The 12,310-nt window shown below is 47.1% G+C and overlaps 1 protein-coding gene across 2 annotated transcripts in view; it reads left to right on the top strand.

The window, feature by feature from the left end:
* Positions 1 to 203: 203 nt before the first annotated feature.
* NF1 (neurofibromin 1) overlaps positions 204 to 12,310 on the top strand; it is a 71,900-nt gene continuing 59,793 nt past the window's right edge. For both annotated transcript variants that reach the window (XM_058037317.1, XM_058037318.1), the window contains exons 1-5: positions 204 to 302; positions 6,357 to 6,500; positions 7,769 to 7,852; positions 9,593 to 9,783; positions 12,081 to 12,187. In XM_058037317.1, the coding sequence (XP_057893300.1) occupies positions 243 to 302; positions 6,357 to 6,500; positions 7,769 to 7,852; positions 9,593 to 9,783; positions 12,081 to 12,187 (586 nt within the window). In that variant the 5' untranslated portion in view covers positions 204 to 242. The remainder of the gene's footprint in view (positions 303 to 6,356; positions 6,501 to 7,768; positions 7,853 to 9,592; positions 9,784 to 12,080; positions 12,188 to 12,310) is intronic.

Raw genomic sequence — 12,310 nt, 5'->3', positions numbered from 1 at the left:
GCCCAGCCCCTCCCCTGCGCAGGCGCCGCGCAGGCGCAGGAGCTCGCGAGCGCGGGCGGGGGCGCCGCGCAGGCGCAGTGCGGGGCTCGGTGTGCCCCTGGCGCGGCGGGCGCGGCGGCGGGGGCGGCGCGCGCTCCCGCTTCCGGTGAGGTGTCATGGCGGGCCCCGCGCCCTGAGGGCCCGCGACACCGGCACCGCCCGCGCGCACCCGCCGCTCCCCGGGCGGGCGGCGGCGGCGGGACATGGCGGCGCACAAGCCCGTGGAGTGGGTGCAGGCCGTGGTGAACCGCTTCGACGAGCAGGTAGCGGGGGCGGCGGCGCGTCCCTCTCCCCGGGCCGCGGGGAGGGCCGGGGGCGCGCGGCGGGGGAGCGGCCCCGCTCCCCGGGATGAGGCGGCCGTGGCAGCGCCGCTCCTGCCGCCCCCCGCCCGTGCCGGGGCCGAGGCCCGGGGCCCCGGCGCCCTTTGTGCCGGGCGGGCCTGGGGCGGGGCCGCGCTGCCCTCGCAGCCCCTCGCAGCCCGGCGCTCCCGCCGCTCGGGGTCCCGCCGCTGCCGGCCAGCCGCTCCAGGTGCGGCGCATCCGTCCTTGTGCCGGCAGCGGCCGTGAGGAGGGGCCTGGCTCCCCTCGCCGCTGCTCCCCCGCCTCTCCCGGAGTGTCCCTGCTCTCCGTGGACAGTGCTGTGAAATTCGCGTCCTTGCTTTGCATCATCTGCCTCTCCCGCGGGGAGCCGGCCTCAGAGCGGGGTTAGGAGCGCTGGAGGCGCTGCCCGTGCCCCCGGTGCCGTGGGATGTCGGTGTGCGGCCCCAGCCCCTGAGGCGTCACGAGGGGGTTCCGGCCCCTGGTTTCCATTGCAGGGATGGATATTTACATCTCCTTGCAAAAGTCAGCGCTAGTAGTTCCGAGAAGGATTTTCTGAATGGAAGGAAGAGGGATTTGTTGGCCTTAGACTTTACATTTCTCTGATCCACCAGCAGGAACTGCTTACCGGGATTAGGTGGGTGACTCCCCGTGGGGCTAAGCTCGGAGCTTACACTCCTTCCCTGCTCCCAAGGTGCTTTCCTGACTGAGGTAGCTCCCCTGAGGCTCAGTGATCAGTTCCTGTGGTGTTTGTCTCATTTTGCCACACTGCGAGTGCAGCCCTTGTGTCACAGGAGTCCCAGCTCTGTGAGACCCTGCTTGCTGTAAATCCATCAAAAACGTGGAGCTGTTCCTCCAGACTGAGCCTTGTTCTGTGCTGCATCTGTCCCTCAGTGCTGCTGGGCTTCAGCACCCTGCAGAAAGATGTGGCCTGGTGCAAGAAAAGCAAGCTGTTTCTTTTCACATTTTTATGAAGTTTATTTTGAAGAGGAAAATATCAAACTTTATCTTTTGACATTATAATGAGGCAAATTTTTGCAATATATTATAGACACATTTGCATAGTTACCTTATTCTCCTCCTTGAGTCATGGATCATTTTTTCCATAAGCTTAGAAAACATAGGATTCATTGTGTTCTCAATAATGCAAGAAAATATTTCTTGATGTACTGGTGTTTAAAGGAGCTGGGCTTTCTCCTCTTCTTTGTTGTGTATATTGTGGAATTGGGCTTGCCAGCATCTATTAGGAGTTACAAACTTAGAATTATTTTTCTGTACTTTTTGTGGCATGGTTATGGATAATGTAGGGGAGGAGTCCTATCTGGTTAGTAAGAAAGCTGAGATGCTGAAATAGTGGAGTTACAGTGATAATATGCATCAAGTGCATCGTTGTCAGTCACAGTTGTGGTGTCTCATCAAAATACACTGAATATATGCAGATTATTTCAGTGGTTCATGCAGCTGTGAGGGTTTGCATGCTCTGTGTGCCTGAATGCAGGACCTGTGGGTTCAGCACCAGGAGCAGCTTGGCATGCCAGAGTGGGTTTGAGTGAGGAGGGGGAGAGGGGCAGCTCAGCTCCGTTGTGTTTTGGTTTTCCTGTCCAGCAGAAGACAAATTTTCCAGGGTTTCTTCCTTCCTTTGCAAAGAAGGAAAGTGTAACCGTCTTTCCTCCCAATTTACAGATGTAGACAGGCTTTTCATTCATTTGCTGAGTGCTTGAATTCATTTTAGGAAAGATGAAGCAACAAGCTGAGAGGATGCTAATCGGTATTGAAAACAAGGGAAATCAGGGCAAACCAGTCTGCTCTGGTCTGCCCTTGTTTATTGTTAAAAATGCTGCTTTAACCAAAATGTGCTTTTGTGTGTACAATTCTGTGGGCCTGCAGTGACTGGCAGGCAGAGTTTTGTGAATTAACCAGTGCCTGGCTCACAGAATAAATCCTGGAGCTCCTGCCAGTCCTGCCCTGTGCTCCACTGAGCCCTCACCTGCAGCAGGTGAGACCTGTGGGACCAGACCACGCTGACAGAGAGTGTGGGGACCCCTCTCAGCAGGGCCTGCCCTTAGTACTAGTACTAGTTTCTAGTACTAGTTACTGCATTTTTCAAAACTTGGGGTGAACAGGATAAAATTAGACTGCAGTAGCACAAAGAGCCTGGAAATTCATGGAATTCCCTGTGATTTCAGACATAGTCAGAGCTTTCGAAAATAAAATTCTCTCTGTTTTTCCTATGGAAATACTCACTTCCAGTTTTATGTTTTGTGTTTTCCTAATGCTTGAAGTGTGTTACAATGTGAAATCACAGGAGGGCTGGCATTGCACTGAGTAGTTGTGAGCACAGTTGGAGGAGTCTGACTGCCCAAACCATTTATATCTAGATTGGTTTAAAACTATCAGATGCAATAAAAACTATTAATCCTTTATAAACTTGTGGCCATGTAAGTGGTTGTTGTGGTGGGGTGCCCATCCCTGGAAGTGTTCAAGGAATGACTGGGCTGTGACAAGGCGGGGATCAATCACAAGGTTTCAGCCATCTCAGAGGTCTCTTCCGCCATTAATCATCTGTGGTTCTGTGATTCTGATATGCTTTAAAGAAAGAAGACTTCTGTTATGTGGGTTTTGGTTTAGGCTTCCCATTTGCAGTTCATGAGGTGTGATGGCTGTCAGTTAAGTGCATAAAAACTGGAAGTCAGTAGTAATGTTCCATTTTCCCTTTAATTAAAAGGTATTGAATTAAAGCAAATATTCCCTCCTCCTGTTGATTTTTCTCCACAGTGTTTGAAATCTGTGCAGAATCAGAGACCTGAAAAGGCAGCGGTTGCAGGTACCAGCTGTGGTTTTCCTCCTGCCTTGTTAGGACATCCCTGGTAGTAATGGGTGTACTGTGAGATGTTTGCTGTGCTGTGCTGGCTGTGCCCCCAGGGCCGCCCTGTGCTGGGAGGTGAGGCTGGGCTGGGCTCAGCTGCTGTGTGTGGGGCAGAATGCCCCAAGGGCTGGGGCTGAGCCCGGCTGGAGCCCTGCCTGCAGCACAAGGTGTGCTGTTCCATCTTCCTAGAGCACAGCCTGCCGTGGCTCTGGTGTGATGGCTCTCAGGGTGTGTGCAGGGATCTGCACTGAGGTGCTGCTCTGCCCAGGGACAGCAGGGAGATGCCCAGTGCCACAGGTGAGCCCTGGCTGCATGGAGAGCTGCTCAAAGTGTCCAGGTGAGCCATGGCCCTTCCTCACCTGGCACAGTGTTTGTGTTGGCAGGATGGGGAAATACAGGATTGGTCACAGCACCGACTTCCAGTCACTTTCTGACAATGCTTTATCTTTAGAGCATCATATATAAAATCTTCTGAAAGTTTTGAAACTTGGGAAGGCTGGGCTGTGAGGTTCTTTTCAGGGATAGTGCCTCTTTAGCAGGTGTGTGTTGATGGAGGGGGGAAGGTGCCTGTTGATTTAGAGAGATTTGTGTCTGGTTCTGACAGTGCTGATGCTGAGGAGGGGTGCTGCTGTGGGGATTTTCTGTTACCAGTAGTGTGTGTATTATGTTCTGCTGAAAAGTTCCAAGAGATTGTTTGGAAGGGTGAACTGAGGTGGATTTTGGGTCTGTTAAGGATAGCAGTAGGGATTTTTTCCTGGATATTGTGTGTTTCTCCAGACTATGAAGTACCAACTAACTAGACTTGATTTACCTTTGTGTTCATTAATTACAAGTGATAAAGCAAAATCCATGGCTCAGTGTAGTTTTTGTCAACAGCCTGAGTGCACAACTTGGAAACACTCAGGCCTGTCAGCAATTATGGTTCCAAACCAATGTCCATCTTCATATAACAAAAGATTGGACCTTCTTGCATCAGACTAGAGAATCAAAAGTCAATGAAAGTAAAATTTCAGCTTTCTCCCACCCCCAATGTTTAGATTAATGGATATTTGTAGAGAAATAAAATAGATTCTCTCTAGTTGCTCAGCACTGTCGCTGCATTCTGTGAGGGGAAATAAAATGTTCCAGCATGTCAGAGTGCACAAAGAAAAGAGCCGAGTAATAAAAACCCCCAAAATAACAGTGCTAATATTTCCTTTTTGTATAGTTTCCTTTTTTAAATGATAGTATAAAAAGCAGTTTTACTTCTAGGTGACCTTGTTGTAGTGGCTGTTGTGGCAGGAAGCTCCAGAAGCGTGTAATGTGATGTTTCTCTGGCATGGGAGCACACAGAACTAGATCTATGACACAGTTTCTTTGAGAAGCTCTTCTCAAGTGTTTTAGCACTCAGTGGTATTGAGCTTTGCTGCTGCTGTCAGCACAGAGACTTGAAAATTCAAATAAAAAGTACTAGCAATAGTGAACTTTTAAATTAAATGTATCTATCATCCTCCAATGACTTCCAGAAATGTATTGTAGAAATAACATCTGACAGTGAAAACAAAGCTTGAGTCATAAATGCTGTTTATTCTGCTTTTCCAGGGGTAAGGGAGCACACTGGCGCCTCACGCTGCTGTGAAGCCCTGCAGCCCAAGCTGCCAGGAGTCACAGATTCATTGACAGTCAGCCATTCTCTTAGGAAAGACCCAGCCATGTCCATAGGGATCCTAGTCCATGGTACAGAAGAATTGAGCTTGAACCCACACCAAAGCTCAGCACACACAGAGAGGGAGTCACCCACGGCATCAGAGCAGGACCGTGTGTCAGTGCCCGTTTCCCTCCCAGGGCACAGGCTGGCTCAGGCATGCTGCATTCACAGCTGCTGGACACAGGTGCTCCAGGTCGGGGCTCTTCAGTGCCATTCATCTTGCACTTTGATTCTGGGCATTTGGACCTTCCCCAGCAGAGGGTGGGGGCAGTGGGGAGGGTGCCCTTCCAGAGCCCCCAGCCTGGCAGGGGCCCCCTAAGGCACTTTGCTGCTGTAAAGCTGGTTGTAATTCCTTGGAATCCTTCTTTTACCCTCTCTTAAATTCTCTCTCTCTCCGATAATCTTTTCTAATGCACAAATATTACACATGGCCTTTCCATTGAGCTGTTGCTCTCTTTCAGAATACACCTTTATTCACAATTCTGGTCAAAATTGCTTAAAACTTTTAGTGGCAATTCAAGCTCCTATGGATAGGGAATTCCAAAGTCACGCTTTCAAATACAAATGGCATAAATGTTCCTGTATTAGTTTGCTTTAAAAAATATAAATCCTGAGTAAGGGATTGTTTCTGAAGAGTGGCGGCTGGGAGCAGGCAGGGGGAGTGGGCGTGTGCCTGGGAAGTGACTTGTTTGTGACCCCTGAAGAATTTGGGTGCAGAGGAAACAAAGTACCCAGTGTTCACACAGCAGCAGGAACATCTCAGGCCGTGCGGTGGCTCTGAATCTTCTCTTTCTGGGCAAAGATGGATTTCAGGTCTAGTTCTTACCACTGGCTGATGGGCAGGGACAGGTAACGTGTGGCTCACAGGTGCTCCAAGCGTGTTTGAGGCTGAGATTGAGCACTGGGGGTGTTTGTGGGGGACCCCAAAGGTACATGTCCATGGGGGCTGCAGGGCCAGCACTGGCTCCTCCTTGGGCAGTCCTGCCCTGTGACAGAGCAGGGGACACACATGGAGCAGCTGCTGCCTTCCAGCTCACCTGCTCTGGAACCTTCTGGGGTTTCCCTCCCCTCAGGTCCCAGGATGCATTTTCTTCTTGGAAGGTTTTTGGTCTTTATTAAGCCCATTTTTAAAATAAAGGCTCTTTTCTTATAATTATGTCTTATATTTTTTCTGCTCCTTTTGATTGCTTTGACATCCAGGTTGTAGAAAATTTATCACAAAATAGAGGTTTAGTTTCAGTTCAGAAAAAGGAACAGGTGAGCTTAAGTGTTTTGTTTTATAGATAACTAATGGAAAGATGAATGTAGAGAAGATGAAATAATGTGTTTGCTGTTATCTCTTGTTGAATGTTTTTCAAGGTGGTTTCTGGTGTGTCTCAAGTTTTTAACCCACCTTTAAAGCTGTCAATTTCAGTGTGAAAAAGCTTATAACAGTTCTCTCTTGTAGCTTCCAATAAAGGCTTGCCAGCAGAATACCCACACCAAAGTCAGCACGGAGCACAACAAGGAATGTCTCATCAACATTTCCAAGTACAAGTTTTCCCTGGTCATCAGTGGTCTCACCAATATATTAAAAAATGTTAATAACATGGTAAGTTTTCTAACTTGAGCTATTTGAATTTTCCAGGCTGCTTAGGTGTTTCACTGTGTGTCTGTGTATATATAAAATAGATGTGTTTTTTAACAACCAGATGAGTTTCAGTCAGAACCTTTGCCATGAGAAAAGTTTAGTTCATTGAGTTCTGAATCAATGTAATTTGGGATCATTTGGAATCTCCCCAGACAGGTAACAGAACTGGCCAGGCTCTGGCAGTGCTTTCTTTATGGTTTTAGAGACATTATTTAGAGTGAGCCCTTGGCTGTCAGTTGTACAGGGATGTGCATCTGCTGGAACTGCAGAGGACTGATAAAATGAGAAAATAGGTTGCCCTGCTGCTAGGGATTTTAGGCTGCTTAAAGCTACCTGTAATCCCTTTGGAGAGAGAATTTATTTTAATTAAACTCTACAGGCATGAGGGAGCATGTTGATGTGCAAGGTGATTGGCTGATAAATGAGAAAACTGTACAGTTTAAAGAAGTTTCTCTATGTGATACACAGATTTTGAGAGGAAAGACCTAGCTGAAAGTGTCAATTAAAAGGTTTGCCCTGAGGACCAAGTCTGAATGATTGTCACATGTGGTGGTGTGAGCTTCTGTGGCAATCAGCAATAACTGGGGAGGGTTTCTGTGGCTGGAACAGACCAGGCCAAGAGACACTCAGTCATAGCACTCAGAAAGAGTGTCAGCTGAAACCTGGGCTGAGGTGAGCCATCCCTGCCCTGGGGTAAGGTAAACTTCTCTGGGTGGCTGTGACAGGTGCTCTGCCTGTGGTTTTGGTTGAGTCTGTCCTGCTGTATTTTGCTGTTTCAATGTTGCTGGAGGCAGTGCCTGTTCTCGGCACAGGGCTGGGTGCAGGCTGGAGCACCCCAGGGAACCCTGCCTGTGTCTGCAGTGGGGCATCCTGTACAGAGCTGCAAGGGAGTCAGCACTGATTGATACCAAAATAGGTTCTGAAAGGTGAACCCACACTTCTGAGCAGCCAGTGGGCCTAGGGGAGGTGAGGGGCTGCAGGGCACCTCCACTCTTACTTTGCCAGGGCTGTTGGTTCCTTATTGCTTTTGGCATTGCAGACTGGACAAAGATATTTCTTTAGTGATAAGGTTTTGCTTCCTATTTTAATTTGACTTTTGCTGGCTTTATGTCTAAACTCCAAACCAGAGCAGTAATGGAGCCATGATTTACTGTGCCACTTTGCTGCTTCCCTTTCATTACATCACAAGTCAAAGATCTGTGTCTCAGATGAATCCATTCTTCTTCTAGAGAATATTTGGAGAAACTGCTGAAAAGAATTTATATCTATCTCAGCTGATTATCTTGGATACACTGGAAAAATGTCTGGCAGGGGTGAGTAGGCTTGCTTAAGTAATTCTAACTTGGAATCCAATGGGTTGGAGAATACAGGTCAAATGCTTGTGTATCTGTTATTACTGGTACTAAAAACTCATCAGATTTAGAGCAAAATAGGATTAATGCAATTTAAAAACACTAAAACTTCCTATAAATGCAAGTTGTTGATGTAACTGATGCATTAATGATTTGGAGGGTGCTTTACATTGCCTAAAATTAATGGTCCTTTTTCCTGTTAAAAGTAACAGAGGATTCAGTACAAGTTTTTCATTTTGTGCTACTTAGTTCTCTGTATACAGGGCTGAGTTTTTTTAAAATGTCTTAAAACTTTCATTTGTTGAAGTAATTTTCCATGTGCTTTTATACAGAGCAGAAACTTTGCTGCCACTACTCTAGAGATGATTTCTGCAGGTGTTTCCTAGATTACATTAGTTAACCATGTCCAAATCTCCACTGGGAGTGCAGGCCTGAGCTTTCCAGTCAGAGCTGCTGCGAGGCAGTTTGCTGGTCCCTTTGGGAGGAGAGTGCTGCTGCTTGTACAGCTTACTGTGCTGAGCTGCAATTGCAAAGCCAAACTTCACTGAGAGTGAGATTTGCAGTGGTTTATTCTTTTAACAAGAACATATTTTATTTTTAAGCTGTATTCGATTTCCAGCTTTTACAGCTGAGGAAAGCACCCCTTTTTGGCACTTTTTGTCTTTGATGTGTTGAGTCAAAAGAACAGTTTGAGTCAAAGAACCAGAATTTTATCTTCAGAATTTGGTTATTTTTAAATATTTCTACTATGCATAATATTTGAAACAGTGGTTTTCCTTATAGATCATCATATTTAAATAGCCTAAAATTGTGCTGAATCTTTCTTGCTCTGTCACTTGAAATGAGAGCAGTTTGAGGGCAGAATATGTTAAATCAGAGTGAGCCAAAGCTCTGTACAAAGCATGTTGTGTTCTGTGGTATCTTCAGATGGATTTCTTGCTCAATGTTTCATCAAGTTCTCATGGCAACAGGACGCAGGTCAACTAAATGGGAGTCTCTGAAACTTCCCAATTCCCTATGGAAAACTCATTGGTAGAATTTTAGAAAGCTTTAGTGCTGACCCTTCTGTTAAAACTTGCTCTTAGTAGAGCAAAGTTTCACTTTGAATTCTTCTGTAAATAGTTTCCTTATGTCTCACACTGTGCAAACTGGCAAAAATTAGATTTTTCTTTTGCAGGGAAGTTAAGCCGTTTTTGACTCATATAGAGCAATTCCCAGAAGGAACGAGGAAGAAGCACCTCTTTTTTGTTCATTTTTAATATAAAATACTCACTGTCAAAATATGGCCAGCAAGCCCCTACCCCAAGGGAAGTGAGGGTGGGCTTTGCTCTTTAGCCCTCAGGGCGAGCCGAGGCAGGCAGTGCTGTTCTGATCCTCACCCAGAGCAGCAGGGCACGTTCATCAGGGCAAAGCGTGTATTGCTGCAGAACCTGGTTTGATGTTTGCCTGGGGCCCAGTGGCATCCATCAGCCTGGTGCTGCTCTGTGGGATCCATCAGCCTGGGGCCCAGTGGGATCCATCAGCCCGGGGCTCAGTGGATCCATCAGCCTGGGGCCCAGTGGGATCCATCAGCCTGGTGTCCTAGGCTGGAGCTGTGGGGTGGTTTGGCCGTGCTGGGGCAGGAGCCTCTGTGTGCAGGTCGGGAGGTGGATCCAGGCTTTGCCTCCCGAGCAGAGCTCAGGGGACGCTGTCTGCCCGCAGCAACCGAAGGACACCATGCGCCTGGACGAGACCATGCTGGTGAAGCAGCTGCTGCCCGAGATCTGCCACTTCATCCACACCTACCGCGAGGGCAACCAGCACGCGGCCGAGCTGCGCAGCTCCGCCTCGGGCGTGCTCTTCTCGCTCAGCTGCAACAACTTCAACGCCGTCTTCAGCCGCATCTCCACCAGGTACGGACTGCTGGCATCTGCACTGCTGTGTGCAGGCAGCCCCCTGGGGAGGGCAGCATCTGCACTGTGCCTGCACCCTGGGGAGGGACAGCATCTGCACTGTGCCTGCAGCCAGCCCTATGGGGAGGGACAGCATCTGCACTGTGCCTGCAGCCTCTGTCTGCCACCAGCTGTTCAGAGGATCCAATGCTTTAAATACTCTTTAATGGGGTAGTTCTTAAGTGGAATGCCCTCAGCCTTTCACTGGGCAGAGTAAAAGGTTTACTTGGGTTTCACATTATGAAATGAACCCATTTCAACCCCATCCTGGGTTACTGCTGGCTGCATTTATTGCTTTTTTTAATCTGCTTTCAAAAGTACCACTGAAAATGGTGAGTGAAGATAATGCAGCAGAAGTTGAGTAAGTTATTGTGGGTGCAAGGTGTCTTGGAAAAAAAAAAGAATGCCGAAGCTAATGGTTGCATCCATTTACTTACAAATTTGGAAGGAAAACTGGTGATTGTCCACAACTCTGCTGGAGCCCCATGATTGTTTTCCTGCTAGGAAGCTTTTATGTTAAATCTGTCTTATGCCTGAAGGGGACAAACAGCTGGGCTGTTTGTTACTTGTTGGAAAAGACCCATTTGTCTTCTGATTTGAGTTTCACAGCACATCTACTGTAAAAATAACTGGATTTTCTGCTTTTCTAAGTAAGAAGGGAGACAGGCCCAAAATTTCCATCTATTGTCTCTTTTTGCTGTGTTCCAGATCCTTCTGATGCTTCAGCATTTGTCAGTCCACTAGAGTGGTGTGCTAAGCTTTTTATTACTGAAGTACTTTGATATTTTTGAAAGGTGCTTGAAGTGGCTTAGCTCTTGTCACACAGTGTTACAGTTGACATCATTCTTGAATTATTAGAAATGGAGCTTGGGCAGCCTTACATGGTCACATAGCAATGAGCGAGCCAATTTAATTGAAACAAAGATTTATATTTTCCTCATATGTTTATATATTTCTTTGGGAAATGTTTGTGTTTTAGAATTCAGTCTAAAATGATTGAGTAATTTGAAATTTAAAGTATTTTCTAAGTTGTTACAGAACATTTAATAACTTTATTTCAAGAACATAGACTTGGCAGCTAGCATGGGGAATGTTGTTTTATTCTGTAGGTTGATAGTGTTTTGTTGCTTATGGAAATGGAAACAATTTCTTTTGCTCCTTCTATTGGAAACATTTTTTGGTTGAAACTTTTTGAGAATCCTTGAATCTAGTGGCTGGATCTGTGTGAATTTGTATGCCTGTAGCATGGTTTGTTGCCCTGCTCCAGAGCCCCCCTCAGCATCCCTTTGAGCTGGAGCAGAGTGCTTTTCCCCTAACCTGCTTTCCCTTGCAGATGGCTTGTACAGCAACAGTTAAATGTTTGACCGATTGTTGCTGGTCTCCACAGGGGTCAGCCTGCTGCCAGTCAGCACTGCTGATCCCTGACCTGGGTTTCCTGTTTAGGCATATTTCTGGGCCTTGCACGGCAGCTGGGGGATTTTTGGCATGAAAAGCACAGCAGTGGGGACCTTCCCATTCCCAGCGAGGGCTGTTAAGTTTCCTTGGCGCTGAAGACATGAAGAACTGCTTTTGTGTCTAGTACTAGAAATCACATTCCATGTCTGAAACACATCTGTAGCCTTGGAAGGAGCCGTGGCACTCCGAGTTTGTGGGAACAGATGCTGCAGTGATCAGTGGCTTGGTGTCTGGGAGATGCTGAGTAAATTCTCTGGCACAGCAGTGTGAAAAGATGCTGTTGTGTTTAAACGGGTGTGATTAAACTTCATCCTGTGTGCCCAGGCCAGAGAAATGTGGAGCAAGAATGGTTGTAGCTCACTGCGGTGATACCCAGTAGTACCCTCAGTCCCTGCTGTACTCTGAGGTCTTATCTGGGGCAGGACCTGCTGGGAACCAACAGTAGCCTAAAGGTGTCAGGAGTCCATCACCTCAGTGTGTAGTTGAAAGGATGACAAGGTTACTGCCACAGGAGGGTGGATAACAGGAGCATTTGGGCAAATCTTGGGCACAGTCAATTCACAGAAGGTACTGGCATCTTGTAAGATCATCACTGGTTTTCTAGCTCCATTTTCAGTATGAGGATGGCACAAGACTGTAATATTAAGTCTTAATCGTGCAAGATCTTTTATTTCTAAATCTGGAAATGTTCATCTGAGATGATGGAACATTCTCCTGCTATTGAAATGTATAATCTCACAGGTGTGTTCATACCTGTCTGGCAGGATCTGATGGAAAAGTTTGTTTACTTTGTGTATTTTTAGATTACAGGAACTGACTGTTTGTTCAGAAGATAATGCTGATGTTCATGATATTGAACTTTTACAGTACATCAGTGTGGATTGTTCAAAACTCAAGCGACTCTTGCAAGGTATGGTCTGAGCCTGTGTTTTGGAATATTTCTATTTTAATCTGATTAGTCAGAGATGACACAGTGCAATTGATATATCTGGGTTTATTGCTCTGTTTTACTCCAAGCACTCGTGTATTTACT

Source organism: Melospiza georgiana, chromosome 19, assembly GCF_028018845.1.
Source record: "Melospiza georgiana isolate bMelGeo1 chromosome 19, bMelGeo1.pri, whole genome shotgun sequence".
Classification (NCBI taxonomy): Eukaryota; Metazoa; Chordata; class Aves; order Passeriformes; family Passerellidae; genus Melospiza; species Melospiza georgiana.
This window is presented reverse-complemented; position numbering and strand designations above follow the sequence as displayed.